Below are 21,247 nucleotides of genomic sequence, written 5' to 3'. Positions count from 1 at the left end.
CTAGACGCAACGCCTGCTGGGAGTTGTAGTTTCCTTTGGACGCGCCGCGGGCCGACGTCCGCTGGGACAAGCGGCGCTGGTGACGTATAACTTGCGCGACACCGCCGCGGTGCAGGCTGGGAGCGGCGACTTCCCCCCCACTTCGTCGCTTCTGAAGCGGGCGGCGTGAGCGTCTCTCTCGCCTTCCCTATGGCCGCCTTCCGCGTACTCGGGCTGGCGCCCTGGTTGGCGGCCCAGGCGGAGCAGCTGGGCCTGGCGAGGCCTACTCTGGTGCAAGAAGCCTGCATCCCCCCCACTCTCCAAGGTAACCAAACCCCTCTCCCTCTAAGCCACGCCCTTTCACGGCCCCTCAGGCCACGCCTACTATTAGCCCCGCCTCCCTGGGCTGAGGAGCTAAGCCACGCCCATGGTGCTCTGCCCCGCCCCCTTCAGGTGGAGTCGTAGGGTTGCCAGCTCCAGGTTGGGAAATACCTGGAGGTTTGGAGGGCGGAGCCTGAGGAGGGCGGGGTTTGGGGAGGGGCGGGACTTCAATGCCATAGAGTCCCAATGGCCAGAGCGGCCCTTTTCTCCAGGGGAACTGATCCCTATCGCTTGGAGCTCAGTTGGAATAGCGGGAGATCTCCAGCCACCACCTGGAGGTTGGCAGCCCTATAGAGTTGCCAACTCCAGTTTGGGAAATTCCTGGAGATTTGGGATCGGATGCCGACAACAAAGTGGGGAGCTTAACTCTAAGAACAATAGAATTAAGTACCCAAACATATGCTACACCAACAACAAAGGGGGGGGGCTTGACCTTTGGGTACTTAATTCTTTCCTTTTGATTTGGGATTGGCGCCTGGGGAAGGCTGGTGTGAGAGATCCCCTCTCTCTGAGTTTACTTCTCCAAATCAAATGTTCAGACGTTGATACAGAAACAAAGGATTTATTGAAGACATCAGGAGATGAGACAGGCACAGGTAGAAAGTTGCAAGTGAGGCGCTTATCGGGGTTACAGAATATATTGACTCCAGGGCACTGGGGCACTGGGGTTCACACTTATTGTTATGGGAAGTTACAAGCTTGGCATAATACAAAACATCAAACGAGTCCCAGGAAGTCTGCTGGAGCTATCACACTTCCAAGGCCGCATCGGCCTGAGGGAGTACTGACAGGAAGAACAGCGGGGGGGAGATACTTGGGGCAATCAGGTCAGGCGCCTGGGACCAGAAAGTGTGAACTGCTTTTATGAGTTCACAGATAACAAAGCAGGTGAAGGAAAGCAGAGACACAGAGACCCTCACATTCTGCCCCCCTTAAGGCCCCCCTCCCGCGGCCTCGAGAGGACGAGGCTTATTGGGATAAGCGAGGTGGAATTCTCGAACTAAGCGAGGGGCCGCCATGTGGGGCGCGGCCACCCACTCGTCGTGTGCGGACCCAAGGTTTTTCCAACGAACAAAGTACAACAGTTTTCCTTTCTTCCATTTGGAATCTAAAACCTTGGATACTTCCAAATGGGTATCCCCTCCCACCACGGTAGGAATCTCTGGTTCGGGAGGGGGGTGGAACTGAGGAGCTGCCACATAGGGTTTGAGGAGGCTTATATGAAAGACTGGATGGACTCCCTTGAGGGTCTTTGGGAGTTCTAGTTCCACGGTAACCTCGTTGATCACCCTGGTAATGGAGAAAGGTCCCACATAACGGTCACTAAGCTTTTTGCAGGGACGAAGAGAGCGGAGGTTTTTGGTGGACAGATAAACTTGCTCCCCCACCTTAAGCTCCCATCCCGGAGACCGGTGTTTGTCTGCCTGTTCCTTGTACTTGCTTTTAGCCCTCTCAAGGTTTTTGAGCAGCCACGGCCAGGTAGACTTAACTACCTGTATCCACTCCTGAAGTTCGGGAGTGGACTGGAGATCTGGCGTGACGGGGGCGGAACCGAAAGGACCGAATTCCGTCCCGTATACTACTTGGAAGGGACTAAAGCCGGTAGAGGAATGGGGCGCATTGTTGTATGCATATTCGGCAAATGGCAGCAGGTCGACCCAGTCGTCTTGGTGGAAATTCACGTAGCAACGCAAATAACATTCTACCACCGCGTTTACACGTTCAGTTTGACCATCAGTTTGGGGGTGATAGGCGGAAGAGAGGCCCTGTTCCTCAACCCCCATCAATTTTAGGAAAGCTCGCCAAAATTTGGCCACAAACTGGACCCCCCGGTCGGAGAGGACCTTCCTCGGGATCGAGTGTAGCCTGAGGACGTGTGTGACAAACAGTTTGGCCAAGCCCTGAGCTGAAGGAAGACCCGCACACGGAACGAAATGAACCTGTTTGGAAAAAAGGTCCGTGATTACCCAGAGAACCGTCTTTCCCCGACTGGGAGGTAGGTCGGTGATAAAATCCATGGCTATGACTTCCCAGGGACGGGAGGGGCTCTCTAGCGGTTTGAGAAGCCCGGGGGGTTTTCCCATCCGTTTTTTAGCTGTGGCGCAGGTGGGGCAGCTGCGCACATACAGCTCCACATCGGACCTCATACTTGGCCACCAGAATTGCCTCCTTACCAGGTGAAGAGTCTTTACGAAGCCAAAATGACCCGCCAACTTGGCACCATGTACAAGTCCTAATACCTCTTTGCGAAGGGAAGATGGGACATATAGTTTTCCCCCTTGTACCCACCAGGTGTTCGTTCGTTCCATGCCCGTGGGGAGGAGATGGTGCTCCTCCTCCTGCAAGGAGGCGTCCCGGAGCCGCTGCTGGAAGGCTTCCGGAATACCCTTGAGCGTAGGGGGGGTCCCCGGTTGATGGGCCTGGGATCGGGTTGTGACGGCTAAGCCCGGGACCTCCCCTCGCTGCTCGGGAGTGAACAGGGAGTCGACCGGACGGTCGAAATCGTTGCGATACTGGGGAAGTCGTGACAGAGCATCGGCTAGGGCATTTTCTTTGCCAGGAACATGCTTGAGAGTGAACCGGAATTTGGCGAAAAATTGGGCCCACCGAATTTGTTTGGCGTTGAGCTTTCTAGCTCCCTTGAGAGCCTCAAGATTTTTGTGATCGGTACACACCTCAAATGGCAGTTCGGCCCCTTCCAAGAAGTGTCTCCAAATGGTGAGTGCGTGTTTGACGGCAGCCGCCTCCTTCTCCCAGATGGCCCAGTTGATTTCGGACTGGGAAAACTTTTTGGAGAAGTAGGCGCATGGCCGCAATCGCCCCCCTTCATCCCTTTGCAATAGAGCCCCGCCCATTGCCACGTCGGAGGCATCCACTTGCACCACAAAAGGTTTAGTGCAATCCGGGTGAGCTAAAACTGGTTCGGACGAAAAAAGTAGCTTTAAACATTCAAAAGCCTGCTGGCAGTGGGGGGACCATTGCAAGCGGGCCGAGGGAAGAGCGGCGCTAGCCCCCTTGTCTTTGGTACGCAACAGGGCAGTGAGGGGGAGCTCTACCTGGGCAAAGTTGGGAATGAAGTTGCGGTAAAAGTTGGCAAACCCCAAAAACTGCTGAAGTTGGCGGCGGGTAGTGGGGGTTTCCCAATCCCGCACCGCCTGGACCTTATCGGGGTCCATCTCCAAACCCTGGTGGGAGATCACGTATCCCAAGAACGTAATAGAAGGTTTGTGGAATTCACACTTAGACACCTTAGCAAATAATTTGTGCTCCCGCAGCCGCTGGAGCACGTCTCGAACCAAACGCACATGTTCTTCCATAGTTTCAGAGTAAATGAGGATGTCATCGAGAAATACCACCACCCCCCGGAACAGCAAATCATGCAAAACCTCATTAATTAATTGCATAAACACACTCGGAGCCCCCGAAAGTCCGAACGGCATGACTAGGTATTCAAACATTCCAAAACAGCTGGAAAAGGCCGTTTCGGGTTCGTCTCCATCTTTAATGCGAATGCGGTGGTAGGCTTCTACCAAGTCCAGTTTGGTGAAGATTCGGCCCTCCTTTAATTGTGCTAGAAGGTCGGGAATAAGAGGGAGGGGGTAAGCGTTAGACTGGGTGACCGCGTTCAGCCTGCGAAAGTCAATACACAGTCTTAGATCTCCCGTCTTTTTCTTCACAAAGAAGGCCGGGGCCGAATAAGGGGCCTTGGAGGGGCGTATGAAACCTCTAGCCAAGTTGACATCCAGATAGTCCCGTAATACTGCTTTTTCACTGGGGCTCATGGGATAGACCTTCCCTTTAGATAATTTGCCTTCCCCCACAATTTCGATAGCACAGTCCGTCTCTCTGTGGGGAGGCAGTTCGTCACATTCTCTAACATCAAACACATCCGCAAACTGCGAGTATTCAGTAGGCAATTGGGGAGAGACCGAGACTGGGGCGGGGGACCCTACCAGTGCGGCGGCCGGAGTACTGAGCACCCGTTCCTCATCATGTAACCTACAGGGGTCTTCGGGAAACGTGAGCAGCCGCTTAACCCAGTCGATGGAGGGGTTGTGCCCCCGTAGCCAGTTCATCCCTAACACCACCGGGGTTACAATAGGGGCAATAGTAAAATACAAGCGTTCCCAATGCTCCCCCACAGACATAATCACAGCCGCAGTTCTGTGGGTCACCGGGCCCCGTTTAAAATCACTGCCGTCCATTTGGGAAAAGCGGAGGGGTCCCGGAAGCCGTTTGCGCCGGACGCCCAGCTTCTTGGCTACCTCCTCACTAATCATGGTGCGGGCACATCCCGAGTCAACCAAAGCGGGGAATTCTAAATGGGGACCCCCTTTGGGTAGGGATAGGTGAACCCTTACATACACATTGTCCTCTTGGTCGCTTACCATCGGTGGAGCTCCTTGCACAACGACAGGGACGGTCTGCTGCGGAGCCCCCTCTACAGCAGACCGACGGCGTTTTTTGCCGGTTGTTCCCACTCCTCCTCCTCGCTGGAAGAAGGGGACGGGGTGGTGGCGATCGGAGACTCGTCAGAATCAAAAGTGGTACTTATAATCCGGGACCCCGTTGGGCCCATGGAGGTGGAAGCTCCATCCTGGGGGCGCGCCTGGAGAGCGGAGGGTGCGCCGGCGCGTCGGCCCGGTGGTCCGCTTCTGCGGCGGGACTGGTCTTCGGCGGGGGCCTTCTCCGGTTCGGTCTGAACCTGGCGAGGAGGGGTTGGACGGCCCGAGCGTGAGGGGCATTGCGACGCAAAGTGCCCTTTCCCCCCGCAGGTCAGGCAGACACCGGTCTCGAAGCGTTTGCGGCGTTCAGCGGCCGAGGGGCCCCCGCTCCCTCCCGGTCGGAAGTCCCGGCCACGGTCACTCCGGGGTCTCGGGTCCCGTCCGATGCGCTGTTTGGACAACGTTAGGAGTTGCTTACGGTTCTCAATGTCCGCAGCGTGGCGGACCCAGCCTTCCACGTCCGGGGGGTTCCCTTGCATGAAGGCCCAATGTTGGAGGTCCGGGTTGAGACCCTCCCTGAAGCACTGTACCAGAGTGGCCTCACTCCAGTCCAGGATTCGGCTGGCCAGGGACTGGAACTCGCTCGCATACTGCGCCACCGACTTGGTCCCTTGGCGCAGTTGCATCAGGGAGGCCTTAGCCCGCTCTCCCAGAGTCGGGTCCTCGAAACGGTTTCGGAGTGCAACCATAAACTCGTCAAGGCTCCGCAGCACGGGTGAGCGGAGCTCGTACTGCAACACCATCCAAGCGGCCGCCTCCCCTTGCAGTAAAGACGCCACGTACTGCACCCGGGACTCCTCGGAGGTAAAGGTCCGGCCTTGTTCCCGCATAAAAATGTCCACTTGGACCAAGAAAAAGGTTAATTGGTCTCCTGAACCGTCATACGTGACTTTCAGGTCCCGACGGGTCGGGAGGCTAGGAGGTGCGGGAGGAGCTGCCGGTACCCCTTCCGGGGGAGTACCGGTGGGTGGTTGCACTTTAAGCGCATCTAAGGCCGCAGCCATCTCACCCATCACGCGCTGCATGGTCTCAATCTGGTCCTGCATAGCTTGGCGGTCCTCCTGCCACTGCCTCCGTTCTTCGTCCATCACGACTTCCCTGCGTGCAGGGTCCCCCTCGAGTCCTGTACTGGGGAAGGCCAGCCGGCGACCCTTTGCCGCAGTCCGGGAGAGAGACCAACCCTTGGGAGAGTCCAGCCAGTTGTTGAGGAAGTCCCGGGGACGTCCGTCCCGGCCTTGGTCGGGGACAGGAGCCCTAGGTGCCTTCGGCTTGGCGCCCTCCTCCTTGGAGTCCGGTTTCTCCGGCACCTCAGGTTTCTCTGGTACATCGGGGTTAGGGGTGGTGTCCTCGTCGGCTGACATTCTGTCCCAAAAGGTACAGCTGCAGTCCGAGAGGCAAGGACTTGCAACTTAATGTGAGAGATCCCCTCTCTCTGAGTTTACTTCTCCAAATCAAATGTTCAGACGTTGATACAGAAACAAAGGATTTATTGAAGACATCAGGAGATGAGACAGGCACAGGTAGAAAGTTGCAAGTGAGGCGCTTATCGGGGTTACAGAATATATTGACTCCAGGGCACTGGGGCACTGGGGTTCACACTTATTGTTATGGGAAGTTACAAGCTTGGCATAATACAAAACATCAAACGAGTCCCAGGAAGTCTGCTGGAGCTATCACACTTCCAAGGCCGCATCGGCCTGAGGGAGTACTGACAGGAAGAACAGCGGGGGGGAGATACTTGGGGCAATCAGGTCAGGCGCCTGGGACCAGAAAGTGTGAACTGCTTTTATGAGTTCACAGATAACAAAGCAGGTGAAGGAAAGCAGAGACACAGAGACCCTCACAGCTGGGTTTTGGGATAGGGAGAGAACTCAGCCATGGAATCTACTCTCCAAATCTGCCATTTTCTCCAGGGCAACTGATCACTGGAGATCCGTCGTCATTCCAGATCTCCAGGCCCCACCTGGAGGTTGGCAACCCTATCTTAAATTCTTCTGCCTCTTGATTGCACTTGAAGCTCCTCCTCCAAAGCTCCACCCCCTTGTCCATGTGTGGTCAAAGAGTGCCGTTGATATGGTTGCCAACCTCCAGGTGCTAGCTGGAGATATCCTGCTATTCCAACTGATCTCCAGCCGATAGAGATCAGTTCCCCTGGAGAAAATGGCCGCTTTGGCAATTGGACTCTATGGCATTGAAGTTCCTCCCCAAACCCTGCCCCCTTCAAGCTATGCCCCGAAAACCTCCAGCCGGTTGCGAAGAGGAACCTGGCGACCCTAGCCGTTGAGCATGTGCACAATGAATCTCCTCCTCCCACCTCCGTTCTCATTCCTAAATCATTGTCTTGATCCTGCAGGTCGTGACTGCATGGGATGCGCCAAGACGGGGAGTGGGAAGACTGCCGCCTTTGTGCTGCCAATCTTGCAAAAACTGTCGGAAGATCCCTACGGTATTTTTTGCTTGGTCCTGACGCCAACTAGGTAAGAATGGGCTTCGTCCTGGATCATCTCTAGAGTTGGTCCTGGGGACAAGAATGTTCTGATCCACCCTCCAACCCACATCAAAAAAACTGCAGTTATGCAGATCAGCTGAAATTCCCTTGCCTATAACTTATCCTGGCTTTGCTAGCGTAGCGAGGGGCAGAAACAAGGAGATCTGTAGGATATTGAAGCTTCTTCATCCTGCACGCATCCTCTCAAACAATGTCGATCTTGCTTAACCACCCCTCTGGCTTCTGAAAATTCATTAGTTTTTTCCAGCTTCTGTCTTCAAGTCTTTTGAGCGCAAGGCCATTTCCAATAGATTTTTGTCCTGTGGTTTTTATTTTATTTTTTGCTCTGAACAAGATCTTGGGGTATAGGTGGACTGTAAGTTAAATATGAGCAGCTAGTGTGATGCAGCTGCAAAAAAAGCAAAAGCGATCTTGGGGTGCATCGACTGAGGCATAATGTCCAAATTGCAAGATGTCACAGTTCTGCTGTACACTGCATTAGTCAGGCCACACCTGGAGTCCTGTGTGCAGTTCTGGAGGCCTCACTTCAAAAAGGATGTGGACAGAATGGAGCGGGTGCAGAGGAGAGCGAGGAGGATGATCAGGGGCCTGGAGACCGAGCCCTGCGAGGAAAGGCTGAGGGAGTTGGGAATGTTCAGTCTGGAGAAGAGGAGGTTGAGGGGGGGCAGGATTGCTCTCTTGAAGTATTTGAAGGGCTGTCCCTTAGAGGAGGGCAGGGCGCTGTTCCTGTTGGCAGCAGATAGGACTCACAATAACGGGTTTAAATTGTGGGTGGAAAGGTACCAACTGCATTTTAGGAAAACATTTTTTACAGTAAGAGTTGCTCAACAGTGGAATCGGGTACCTAGGGAGGTGGTGAGCTCCCCCTCACTGGCAGTCTTTAAGCAGAGGCTGGACAAACACTTTTCAGGGATGCTCTAGGCTGATCATGCATTAAGCAAGGGGGTTGGACTAGATGACCTGTATGGGCCCTTCCAACTCCATGATTCTGTTCTGTTCCTATAGCTGTTTTTTAATTAAAGTTGTTATCAGCCATGTTAGTCTCCTGCAGCTGAGCCCACCCGAAATCCCTCGGTCCACAAAAGCTCCCTCCTCCCCCACCCCAATAAATCAACTAGTTCTTTATTAATTTTACTGTTGGCTGTTTTGGTTCTACTTTCTTTAACCGTAAACTGGCATTGAGGGTGTTTTTAGAATCATTTCGTGGGATATATAAATGTCATTGGAAAGTATCCACGGCACCATAAGGGTTAGAATCTTGCAAAAAAGGAATGGGGAAACTGAGATTTTGTGCCTGATATCTTATTTTGCTGCTCTTGCAGAATCAGAGCAGACACACAATCTTATTCAGCAAAAAAATTATGTTCAAGATATACTGTACATCTCAAAACAAAGGATTGAGCATAGTGTCTAATTGTTGGAGCTGTCACAGGACACATCTTATCTTACCTTAATTATTTATTGCGGTCCATGACCAGTAAAGGACGCATCATTTAAACATATGCTTTGGGCGTGTCCAGTAATTCGATTTTTCTGGGAAGAAGTTATTACATCAATTTTGTATTAGAATCTTCACTGATTTTTGAGGATGTCCATGTACTTTTAAACTATTTCCCTGCCTCTTGGAGGCTAACCAGTGGTCAATGAAAATGAACCCTCCGTGCCCTTACTGCCGCTTAAAGACTGTAGTTACTCAAGAACTCTTTTAAGATTTGAGCTCTCTAACATTTGAACGCACGTCATATAGAAGGCAATTGTGTACCGGCTTATTTTTAGGTATTTGGAAACCGTTTATAGAAACATGTATATATCTACCACCATTGTTGCTATATTTTAGTTTTTATTTATATACTTTTTTTTAAAAAAAAAATTTCCCTTTGGATTTTTTCTGTCTGTTTTAAACCTGGACTGTGTCACAAAGTCAAATTGTATGGTGTACGTTTGGGAGAGAGGGAAAAAAATTCTTATTTTCCCCCACCCTTGCTCGACAGAGAACTGGCTTACCAGATAGCCGAACAGTTCCGAGTTCTCGGGAAGCCGTTGGGCTTAAAGGATTGCATTGTCGTTGGTGGAATGGGTAGGTGACCTACAACTGGGAACTAAAGAGTACCCCCCCCCTCCCCAACTGGGTATCTTCCTTGAAGACGGATCCTCTCCAAAGAAGGATGCATACAGCCATTGTGGGTGGGATTGGCTGTAAAGCAGACTTTGGAAATGCACGGTCTCTTCCTTTTGCTCTCTTGCCAATGTGGTTTCTTTCTTCTCTCCCCCTTGCCTTGCAGACATGGTGGGTCAGGCCCTGGAGCTTTCTCGGAAGCCTCACGTGGTCATCGCCACCCCTGGCCGGCTGGCCGATCACCTCCGGAGCTCCAGCACCTTCAGCCTTCAAAAGATCAAGTTCTTGGTAAGGCTGTTGCGGGCGTTATCTGCCAGCGGGGTGTAGTGGTTAAGAGCGGTGGTTAGGAGCGTTGGACTCTAATCTGGAGGACAAGGTTCAATTCCCCCACTCCTCCACATGAGCAGCGGACGCTAATCTGGAGAACTGAGTTGGTTCCCCCACTCCTCCACATGAAGCCTGGTGGGTGACCTTGGGCTAGTTACAGCTCTCTTGAAGCTTTCTCAGCCCCACCTACCTCACAGGCTTCTGACTTGACAGCACATAACACACATGCACAAAGAGCAACAACACTGAGTTCTCAGTCTGGCAAGAGAGCTGCCTCACATTGTAGTTCAGCTGGGAACGCCCCCCCTTCTGTGCTTTGGCTCAGGTCCTGGACGAAGCCGACCGTCTGCTGGAGCAAGGCTGCACCGACTTCACCCACGACCTGGAAGTGATTCTGGGGGCCGTGCCAGCCGCCAGGCAGACCCTCCTATTCAGCGCCACGCTGACCGACACGTTGACTGAGCTCAAGCAGGTCGCCATGAACAAGCCCTTCTTCTGGGAGTCTCCGTCGGAGTGAGTTTGCCTCCCGCGTCTGGGGCGTGGTCAGTCTCCGGCAAGAGGGCAGGACTGCCTCTGCTGGAAGCCAGCAGGTGTATGGTTAAGAGTGGTGGTTAGGAGCAGCGGACTCTAATCTGGAAACTGGGTTTGATTCTCCACTCCTCCTCATGAAGCCAGCTGGGTGACATTGGGCCAGTCACAGTTCTCTTACAGGTCTCTCAGCCCCACCTACCTCACCGGGTATCTGTTGTGGGGAGGGGAAGGGAAGGTGATTGTAAGCCAGTTTTATTCTTTCTAAAGTGGTAGAGAAAGTCGGCATATAAAAACCAACTCTTCTTCCTCCTTCTCCTCTTCTTCCTCTTTTTCTTTATCTTCTTCGTTTCTCACGTCTGTGACGTGAGATTCTCTAACAGCATTTTTTCTCCTTTTATTGCATTGGAAGTCATTTTTACATCTCCATACTTTTATAATTACAAAATTACACTTTCTTTCTTCCAATACAATTTTAACCCCTTCCCTCCCATCTCCCTCCCCCCACAGACCAAGTCGAATAGATCATATTTTCATATTTGTAGCCATGAGCATAGTCTTTAATTTTACTAAAGTCTCTTCGTTGGCTTCTCCACTTTTCACCCAATCAATATATAGGTTCCACTTAGTCTTTAACTCCAATTCTTCTGTTTCACCCATCGTCTGTTGTTTTAAATATCCCAACTCATCTGATTGAACATATTCAAACACATAGTTATTCCACCTATCTATAATCCACTTTGTTTTATCTTTCCATCCAAAAGCTATAACTGCATGAGCCGCTAATATCCTTACTTTAAACATCTCTTGTTTACTCTTTTCCATCTTCTCACACCCCATAACTCCCATAAACATCAAGTCTACAGATTCTCTAACAGCATTGAACCACGCGAACCCATAAAGATGCCTTAACACTGAATCAGACCTTTTGGTCCATTGAGATTAGTGTTGTCTACTCAACTGACAGCAGCTCTCCAGGGTCTTTGGCAGAGGCTTTTCACATCACCTACTTCCTGATCCCTTTAACCAGAGACACCAGAAATTGATCCTGGGATCTTCTGCATACCAAGTAGAACCTGCAGAATTGAGCCACAGCCTCTTGCGATCCAAGACCTCAGGCATACCAGACAGGCGATCCATCGATGACTGGCAGATCACCTGTCCCTTGCCAAACCAACTATGTTGTGGAACCTGATGAAAACGGAAATTCAACCCGTTTCTGGCACTCTCAGGCTGTCTCCCAGTTTCCCAATACGTTTGGGGGCCAGAAGCAGGCAGACGTGGCTGTCCTTGCGCCGTCAGCTTCATCCCAACCGGAGCAGCTGCCTAAACCTTTATCTGGGTCTCTCCCTCTCTTTCCCGGCTAGAGTGCGGACAGTAGAAGAGCTCGACCAGCGCTACCTGCTGGTGCCGGAGAAGGTCAAGGACGCCTACCTCGTCCACCTGGTCCAGACATTCCAGGATGAGCATGAAGACTGGTCCATCATCATCTTCACCAACACCTGCAAGTGAGTATCAGTACCGTGGTTCGGCAGTCCCAGCTCGACCTCCGGCTTTTCCCCATGTAAAGAAGTGCAGAGGCAGATGGTTGCCTGATAAGTCAGTCATGGCCTTCTACTTAGTAGCCAGGTGGGCTGGGAACGGTTGGGTACCCAACAGGCAAGAGTCTCAGTGTGGTTAAGAGTGGTGGACACTAATCTGGAGAACCGGGTTTGATTCCCCCACTCCTCCACGTGAGCGGCAGACTCTAATCTGGAGAACCAGGTTGGCTTCCCCACTACTCCACATGAAGCCTGCTGGGTGACCTTGGGCTAGTCACACTCTCAGCCCCACCTACCTCACAAGGTATCTGTTGTGGGGAGGGGAAGGAGAGGCAATTGTAAGCCAGTTTGAGACTCCTTAAAGGTAGAGAAAATCAGGGTATAAAAACCAACACTTCTCAGGGTATAAAAACCAACTCTTCTTCTTGTTCTCCTCCTCTTCCTCCTCCTTCTTTGGCTGTTTGAAGGAATTGCCAGGTTCTGAACATGATGCTGAGGAAATTCAACTTCCCCTCGGTGGCTCTGCATTCAATGATGAAGCAGGTGAGCAAACAGGGACTAGGGAGGGAGCTTTGGTCTCCTCTTCTTGGATGTGGAAGGAAGGAGAGTTTTCCTGTCGCCCCTTTGATGCCAAAGGGCCCGTTCATACCTTTGTCCAGTGCCACAGCTACACCCCACAACATTAACCATCTAGTCTCTTCCTGGCCGTACGGGCTATGTGAACTGACTGCTTCCACCTCAGCCCCATGATGCTTTCAAGAGTGTAGTGGTTGAGAGCAGTGGACTCTAATCTGGAGATCCGGGTTTGATTCCCCACTCCTCCACATGAGCAGTGGAGTCTCAACTGGAGATCCAGATTTGATTCCTTGCTCCTCCACATGAAGCCTGTTGGGTCACTCTGGGCTAGTCACAGTTCTCTCTGAACTCTCTCAGCCCCACTTACCTCACAAAGTGTCTGTTGTGGGGAGAGGAAGGGAAGGCCAGTTTGGGTCTCGTTAAATAGGCAGGGGAAATCAGGGTATAAAAACCAACTCCTCTTCTTGTGGGCCCGAGCAGTTCTGTGCTGCCCTTTGAGGCGTTGGGGAAATTGTGGCCCTGGATCGTGTACAGCCTCTTAGGCAAGGTCTGGAGCCAGAGGCAGGGGCTGTTACTTCTGCGCAGCACTTCCTCATTGAATAGCATGACCTGTATTCATGACCTATATTCTCGTCTTGTTTGTGGCTTCCTAGAGACACCTGGTTGGCCACTGTGTGAACAGACTGCTGGATTTGATGGGCCTGGGTCTGATCCAGCAGGGCCTTTTTTTATCATAGAATAATCGAGTTGGAAGGGACCACCAGAGCCATCAAGTCCAACCCCCTGCACAATGCAGGAAATTCTGAACTCCCTCCCCCCTCCACATCCCTAGTGACCAGAAGATGGCCAAGATGCCCTCCCTCTCATCATCTGCCTAAGGTCACAGAATCAGCATTGCTGACAGATGGCCATCTAACCTCTGCTTCAAAACCTCCAGGGAAGGAGAGCTTACCACCTCCGGAGGAAGCCTGTTCCACTGAGGAACCGCTCTGTTAGAAAATTCTTCCTAATGTCTAGACGGAAACTCTTAATTTCAACCCATTGGTTCTGGTCCGACCTTGAGCAACAGAAAACAACTTGGCACCCTCCTCTATATGACAGCCCTTCAAGTACTTGAACATGGTTATCATATCCCCTCTCAGTCTTCTCCTCTTCAGGCTAAACATACCCAGCTCCTTCAACATTTCCTCATAGGACTTGGTCTCCAGACCCCTCACCATCTTCGTTGCCCTTCTCTGGACACGTCCAAGCTTGTCTACATCTTTCTTAAATTGTGGTGCCCAAAACTGAACACAGTACTCCAGTTGAGCAGAGTAAAGCGATACCATCACTTTGCGTGATTTGGACACTATACTTCTGTTGATGCAGCCCAGGATCCCATCTGCCTTTTTAGCTACCGCATCACACTGCTGACTCATGTTCAGTGTTTGGTCTACTAAGACCCCAAAATCCTTTTCACACACACTACTGCTCAAACAAGTCTCCCCCATCCTATAATTATGCATTTGATTTTTCCTACCTAAATGCAGAACTTTACATTTGTCTTTGTTGAAGTGCATTTTATTAGTCATCCTGCATCTTGGCTCTGTCTTCTGCCATATTTGCTACCCCTCCCAATTTAGTATCATCTTCAGATTTAATAAGCGTCCCCTCTATTCCTTCATACAAATCATTTATAAAGATGTTGAACAACACAGGGCCCAGCACAGATCCCTGAGGAACTCCACTAGTCACTTCTCTCCAAATGGACGAGGAACCATTAACTAGCACTCTTTGGGTACGATCTGTCAACCAGTTGCAGATCCATCTAACAATAATAGGATCTAACCCACATTTTCCCAATTTGTCAACTAGAATACTATGTGGAACCTTATCAAAAGCCTTACTGAAATCTAGATAAACTATGTCTACAGCATTCCCCTGATCCAGCAAGGTAGTAATTTTCTCAAAAAAGGAGATAAGATTAGTCTGACATGACTTGTTCTTGAGAAACCATATGTTTTTATGAAACCTGCACCTGTAGGTGGCACCAGAGATGCTTGCTATGGGTAGAAGGGCACAGCCAGCTTGTAATCTCTAGCGGGGGAGAAAGCCCCGGGGATGGTTAGTAGGCTTCTGAACAGGCTCCGGGCCTCGGCGATGCTTCCTTGGCTGCCGTCCATGCCAACCACACCTTGTGTCTTTCAAGCAGTCTATAAACCTTATAAAACAAGGCCCAGTGGCAACTCATAAGGTTGGTAGACCCGGACCACACAGACAACACGCTGTTTGGCCTACAGGCCTTCCTCAGTAGTCAAATAAAAACTCATATTATGCACATGCAAGTATTAAACCAATGTATGACCCTGTATAGATAGAGTAACGAGGTTGATACTCGCATGCATGCTCTGTATGAAAGACCAATACAGCACAGGGTAGAACAACTTATAGGTATTCCTCCTAGAGGGATCTCTAATTTGAAATTGATTATACATCCTATACACATGCCTGGGCTGGTATAAAGTTATCTATCTATATATGGCCATACATTTATTTAATACGTGTGTGCATTATATGAGTTTTTATTTGACCACTAATGAAGGCCTATAGGCCAAAACGCGTATGGTCTCTGTGGTTTAGGTCTCTCAGCCTTATGAGTTGCCATTGTGCCTTGTTTTATAATTTTAAATGTTTATAAACGAGATATGAGCACCTTACAAGGAAAATATTTTTCTATTATATAATTTTACCTTTTCTGCCCAGGCTTGGGTGCCCAGCTTCTGGTTTTTTAGGTTGGGTTTCTTTCTCCCCCTTTTTTTTTTTGATCAGTAGTCTGTAAACCTGCCAGAAGAAGCAGACACAGCAAAGCGTTTTTGTGCGTAATGGTACACACTCACAGTCCCTTCTCTTTTTCTGTCTTGTGGCAGAAGCAACGCTTCGCTGCTCTGGCCAAGTTCAAATCCAGCGTCTACAAGATCCTCATAGCCACTGACGTCGCTGCCAGGTAGGGGGGCGGTGCTCTGGGATGAGAAACTGGGCCTCGAGGGTCTTCTAGTCCAACCACCTGCACAATGCAGGAAATTCACAACTACCTTCCACCCCCCACACATCCAGTGGCCCCTGCAGTATGCCCGGAGAACAAAAAACCCGCCAGGAGCCCTGGCCAATCTGGCCTGGAGGAAGATTCCTTCCTGACCCCAAAGTGGAGGTTGGCATTAAAAACCAGGCCTTGAGCTTGGCTCTCCCAAGAGAGCCAGCGAGGTGAGGTGTAATGGTTAAGAGTGGCAGATTCTAATCTGGAGAACCGGGTTGGATTCCCTGCTCTTCCACATGAATGGTGGAGTCTAATCTGGAGGACTGGGTTGGATTCCCTGCTCTTCCACATGAGCGGCGGACTCTAATCTGGTGAACCAGGTTGGATTCCCCACTCCTCCACATGAGCGACTAATCTGGTGAACCAGGTTTGATTCCCCACTTCTCCACATGAGCGGGGGGACTCTAATCTGGAGAATCGGGTTTGATTCCCCACTCCTCCACATGAAGCCTGCTGGGTGACCTTGGGCTAGTCACAGCTCTCTCAGAACTCTCTCTTTCCCACCTACCTCACAAGATGGCTGTTGTGGGGAAGGGAAAGTGATTGTAAGCTTCTTTGAGACTCCTTGAAGGTAGAGAAAAAGCAGGGTATAAAAACCAACTCTTTTTCTTCTTCCCTGTGCCCTCCTTTTCCACGACAGTGGAACGACATACAGAAAGGCTGAGGGGATCCTGGCCTTTCAAAACCACAAAATCCATATCCCGCTTGCCTTTGAAGGCAGGACGGTAATGCTAATAAGACTTTTTGTTTTTGCGGGGCTCTGGCTTTAGAGGACTCGACATCCCGACAGTCCAGGTGGTCATCAACCACAACACCCCCGGGCTCCCCAAAATCTACATCCACCGAGTAGGCCGGACTGCCCGTGCAGGTAAGAGGCAAAGGGTGTTGGGGCCGTGGGATGTGTGTGTGTTGAAGCCTGATTGAAGCTGCTTCCGTGAGCTGACCCCATCAGAGCAGACAGGGCCGGCCCCAGGGGAGCTGCAGACAGGAGAGCGACCTGCAGAGCATACCCACCTACAGAGCATACCTCTTTGGGAAGGGATTCTGAAGTCGTGGTGCCACCACCAAGAAGGCCACCCCGTTGGTGGCTGCCCACCAAATCTCTGAAGATTCTAGAACATGGAGCAGGGGAGTTTGCAGCCAAATGAACAACCAGGGGTATTGGTTCTTGTAGGTTATCCGGGCTGTGTGACCGTGGTCTTGGTATTTTCTTTCCTGATGTTTCACCAGCAGCTGTGGCAGGCATCTTCAGAGGAGTAACACTGAAGGACAGTGTTACTCCTCTGAAGATGCCTGCCACAGCTGCTGGCGAAAAGTCAGGAAAGAAAATACCAAGACCACGGTTACACAGCCCGGATAACCTACAAGAACCAATGAACTCTGACTGTGAAAGCCTTCGACAATAACCAGGGGTATGTTCACGTCAGAGGAGGGCAACAAAGATGGCGAGGGGTCTGGAGACCAAGTCCTGTGAGGAAAGGTTGAAGGAGCTGGGTATGTTCAGCCTGGAGAGGAGACGACTGAGAGGTGATATGATAACCATCTTCAAGTATTTGAAGGGCTGTCATATAGAGGATGGTTCCGAGTTGTTTTCTGTTGCTCCAGAAGGTCAGACCAGAACCAACAGGTAGAAATTAAATCAAAAGAGTTTCCATCTAGACATTAGGAAGAATTTTCTAACAGAGCGGTTCCTCAGTGGAACAGGCTTCCTCGGGAGGTGGTAAGCTCCCCTTCCTTGGAGGTTTTGAAGCAGAGGCTAGATGGCCATCTGTCAGCAATGCTGATTCTGTGACCTTAAGCAGATCATGAGAGGGAGGGCATCTTGGTCATCTTCTGGGCATGGATTAGGGATCACTGGTATGGAGGGGGGAGGTAGTTGTGAATTTCCTGCACTGTGCAGGGGGTTGGACTAGATGATCCCAGTGGTCCCTTCTGACTCTATGATTCTAAGACTCTATGATTCTTTGGCTTACTGCAGCCCAAGACCTGTAAGGCTGTAACAGTCGACATCGGCTCTCTAAACTGGGTCCGGAAATGAATCGAGAGCTACTGAAGTCGGGTGAGAACCGGCATTAGCGTGCTCACGGCGACTGACTTCCTCCCACTTTGTGAGCCAATGGAAGAGCTCGATAGAAACCGCTGGGAGCAAAGTTAAAATTGTCCTGCTTAGGAAGTTTCAATTTTTCATGTCTGCAAGCGGTAGGAGTATCAGTACAATCAAGCAATAGGAGACAAAGGGAACAAGATCCACATCCTGTGGCAGTGAGTTCCATAAGCTAAGCTGGCGTTGTGTGAAGCACTTCCTTTGCCTCGGGGCCCGCTTTGTTTTCTTTGGGTGCCCTCTGGGCCCTGCACATCCCCGTCTCTTCTCGCCTATGTATTTGTGGGGCTGCTCCAGAGGACCTAACTCGTTACACCTTATTCTGTCCTCTTTACAAAGAGCCCAGACTTAATTTCCTCGGAGCGTTTCTAAAGGGCCTAAACATTTCTCCAGATCCAGAAAAGCTGCTCTTTATCCGATCAGACGCCGATCCTGATGTTTCCTACAAAAGTGTCACTCTTTGCTTTAGCAGCTAAGACAATCCGAGCAAAACTGTTAATCAGGGAACGTGACATATTTAAATACTAGTTTCTTGTGGGTCAGAATGTTTTAAAGTTATTTTAATGTTATTTTACGATATTTTTGTTATTTTAATGTTTTGTATGGTGGATTGTGATGGCTTTCGGCCACAGACAATAAATGTTATCACCATCACTATTTTCTCACCAGGTAGGCACGGGATCGCCATCACGCTGGTGACCCAGTACGACATTCATCTGGTCCACGCGATCGAGGAACAGATCAGTAAGTGGGGAAGTGGGGGGCTGGCGGGGAATGTGGAAGAGGCTGGTTCGGTCCCATCTGGTCCCGCCTCTTGGCGGCTCTGTGTTCCGGTTGAGGAGCTCCCGAGCCGGATGCAACCGCTTTACCAAGACCAGCTTCAATGTTTCAGACAGGAGCTCTGTTTTAACAGGATTCCTTTTAAGCCAGCGTGGCATAGTGGTTAAGGGTGGTGGCTTGGAGCGGTGAACTCTGATCTGGAGAACCAGGTTTGATTCCCCATTCCTCCACACGAGTGGCGGATGCTAATCTGGTGAACTGGGTTTGTTTCCCCTCTCCTCCACGCAAAGGCAGGTGGGTGACCTTGGGCTACTCAAACTCTCTCAGCCCCACCTCCCTCACAGGGTGTCTGTTGTGGGAAGGGGAAGGGAAGGTGATTGTAAGCCGGTTTGATTCTTCCTTAAGTGGTAGAGAAAGTCGGCATATAAAAACCAGCTCCTCTTCTTCCTGCACAGCCAATCAGAAGCCCTGCTGGGCACAGGACCGCTGGGGTAAAAAACTCCGAAGGTGATGGGCCCAAGGGTCTGACTCTGTATAAGGCAGCCCTTGTATGTTCAGGTAATGGGGAAAGTTTGGTTTGATGGGGGAAAACGTTAAGGACTCGTATGTCTCACCTTCTAGAAATGAAGCTCGAGGAGTTCTCCGTAGAGGAACGGTCCGTGCTGAACATCCTCACCCAAGTGAACGTGGTGCGGCGCGAGTGTGAGATTGTAAGTGAGGGGCCAGGCCCCACTGTGACCTTGGTTGACCTAATGGGGATTTGTGCCTGGAACCCCTCCCCACTCCAAGTCAGAGACTGTCTCTCTGTCTCTGAGCTGTCGTGGTTAAGAGCGGTGGACTCTGATCTGGAGAACCGGGTTCGATTCCCCACTCCTCCACATGAGCAGCGGAGGCTGATCTGGCGAACTGGATTTGTTTCCCCACTCCTACACACGAAGCCAGCTGGGTGACCTTGGGCTAGTCACAGCTCTCTCAGCCCCATCTACCTCACAGGGTAGGTCTGTTGTGGGGAGGGGAAGGTGATTGTAAGCCGATTTGATTCTTCCTTAAGTGGTAAAGAAAGTTGACATAAATAAACCAACTCTTCTTAAGAAATTATGGCCTGCTATTGTCTGTTCCAGCAAGTGTCCAGGGTGGTGTAGTGGTTAAGAACGGTGTTTTGGAGTGGTGGACTCATCTGATTCCCCGCTTCTCCACATGAGCGGCGGAGGCTAATCTGGAGAACCGGGTTTGATGCCTCACTCCTCCACATGAGCGGCAGAGGGGAGGGGAAGGCAATTGCAGGCTGGTTTGATTCTTCCTTAAGTGGTAGAGGAAGTCGGCATATAAAAACCATCTCTTCTTCTCTCTCTCTCACATAGAGATTAGAAGCAACAGATTTCGATGAGAAGAAGGAAATCAACAAGCGGAAGCAGATGATCCTTGAAGGAAAGGTGAGGTGGGGGAGAAAGGCGTTGTCTTTGTGCAGGAAAGTGGTGTGTGTGGGGGGAGGGGGCCAGGGGCCGGACTCAAGAAACTGCCACTCTTCCCCTGAGCAATACCCTGGCTCCCTTGCTAAAGCATGGCTTAAGGTGGACGTTAAATATGCTCTTGGGAGTACAGACCCAGGGTCACATGAACACATGAAGCTGCCTTATACTGAATCAGACCCGTGGTCCATCAAATTCAGTACTGTCTATTCAGACCGGCATCGGCTCTCCAGGGTTTCAGGCAGGGGTCTTTCACATCACCTACTTGCCTGGTCCCTTTAACTGGAGATTGAACCTGGGACCTTCTGCATGCCAAGCAGATGCTGTGCCACTGAGCCACGGCCCCTCCCCTTTCTTGCCAGGGCTTAAAATGTGTGTCTGTTGAGGCTTTGTTTCCCCTGCAACCCATAACCCTAGGTCTCTCCGTGTAGGGGAGAAATTGCTCCGTGAGGCAGTCAGGCCGACCTAGGAGATATCAAAATTAATCCTGTTTGCAAGACAAGGAGCTAATTCCTTAAGCTTGTTTAGGCAGGGTGGGGCGTTTGGTGCCGGGTTGACGTCCCTGTGTTGTCTTGCGTGTGCCCCTCTCCCCCACACAGGACCCGGACTTGGAAGGGCAGCGGAAGGCCGAACTGGCCAAGATCAGGAAAAAGAACATCGAGTTCCGCAGCAGGGTCCAGCAGACATTGCAGGAGAAGCAGCAGCAGAAGCTGCGGCGGAAGATGCAGAAGAAAATGCGGCGGCCGCAAAAGCCGGTTGCAGCCGAGTAGCACATTCTGAGCCCCCCACCCCGGCAGCCAGGGGTTCAAGGCAAGAGAATCGGGGCTTGTGTCATCAATTTTAATCTGACGCTTGGAGGGGCCGCCCCCCATTTTCTCCAGCCAGGAAGGACAATTCCATGGAGACCCATGCCCTGTGGTCACAGCTGGAAGCCTTCCTATGGAAGCATGTTGGGGTCGGGGGTCCTCGAGAGAACTTCCAACCAGCGGGACTAGAGGGGCATACTGGAATCCCCAGGAACGAGGATTTGAAAACTGAACAGGGCTTATCTTCAGACGCTGCTGGGCGGCTCAAGGGCTGGATTACTTTTTTTTCTGCTCCCCCATCCCATTGAGTTTCTTTCTGCTTCTGCCATCTCAGTCCATGCCAAGCGCTGGGGCTTGGTTCATGTTATTTTGGACTGCTGTGACGTTTTCTTTTTTCCTGCCACTTGCTTCTGTTCCAAGACTGCAAAAATAAACAGTAGTTGGCTCTGCAAATGGGCCAAAACAAGCAACAAGTTCAAGACAAGTGACGATGGCGCAAGCAAACAAACGCAACAGCGAAGAGTCACAATAATTTCAAAATGCTCATGATAAGGAA

The 21,247-nt window shown here is 51.1% G+C and overlaps 1 protein-coding gene across 1 annotated transcript; it reads left to right on the top strand.

Annotated features, from left to right (window-relative positions):
• The first annotated feature begins 189 nt into the window (after window positions 1-189).
• Window positions 190-20,655, top strand: DDX49 (DEAD-box helicase 49). The gene is made up of 13 exons (XM_056843979.1): window positions 190-304; window positions 7,219-7,342; window positions 9,366-9,451; window positions 9,657-9,778; window positions 10,143-10,330; window positions 11,713-11,853; window positions 12,354-12,429; window positions 15,369-15,445; window positions 16,306-16,403; window positions 18,306-18,380; window positions 19,038-19,126; window positions 19,778-19,849; window positions 20,485-20,655. The coding sequence occupies exons 1-13, from the start codon at window positions 190-192 to the stop codon at window positions 20,653-20,655; spliced, it is 1,434 nt and encodes a 477-aa protein (XP_056699957.1).
• The last annotated feature ends 592 nt before the right edge of the window (window positions 20,656-21,247 follow it).

The sequence above is a fragment of the Euleptes europaea genome, chromosome 2, assembly GCF_029931775.1.
Source record: "Euleptes europaea isolate rEulEur1 chromosome 2, rEulEur1.hap1, whole genome shotgun sequence".
NCBI lineage: Eukaryota > Metazoa > Chordata > Lepidosauria > Squamata > Sphaerodactylidae > Euleptes > Euleptes europaea.
This window is presented reverse-complemented; position numbering and strand designations above follow the sequence as displayed.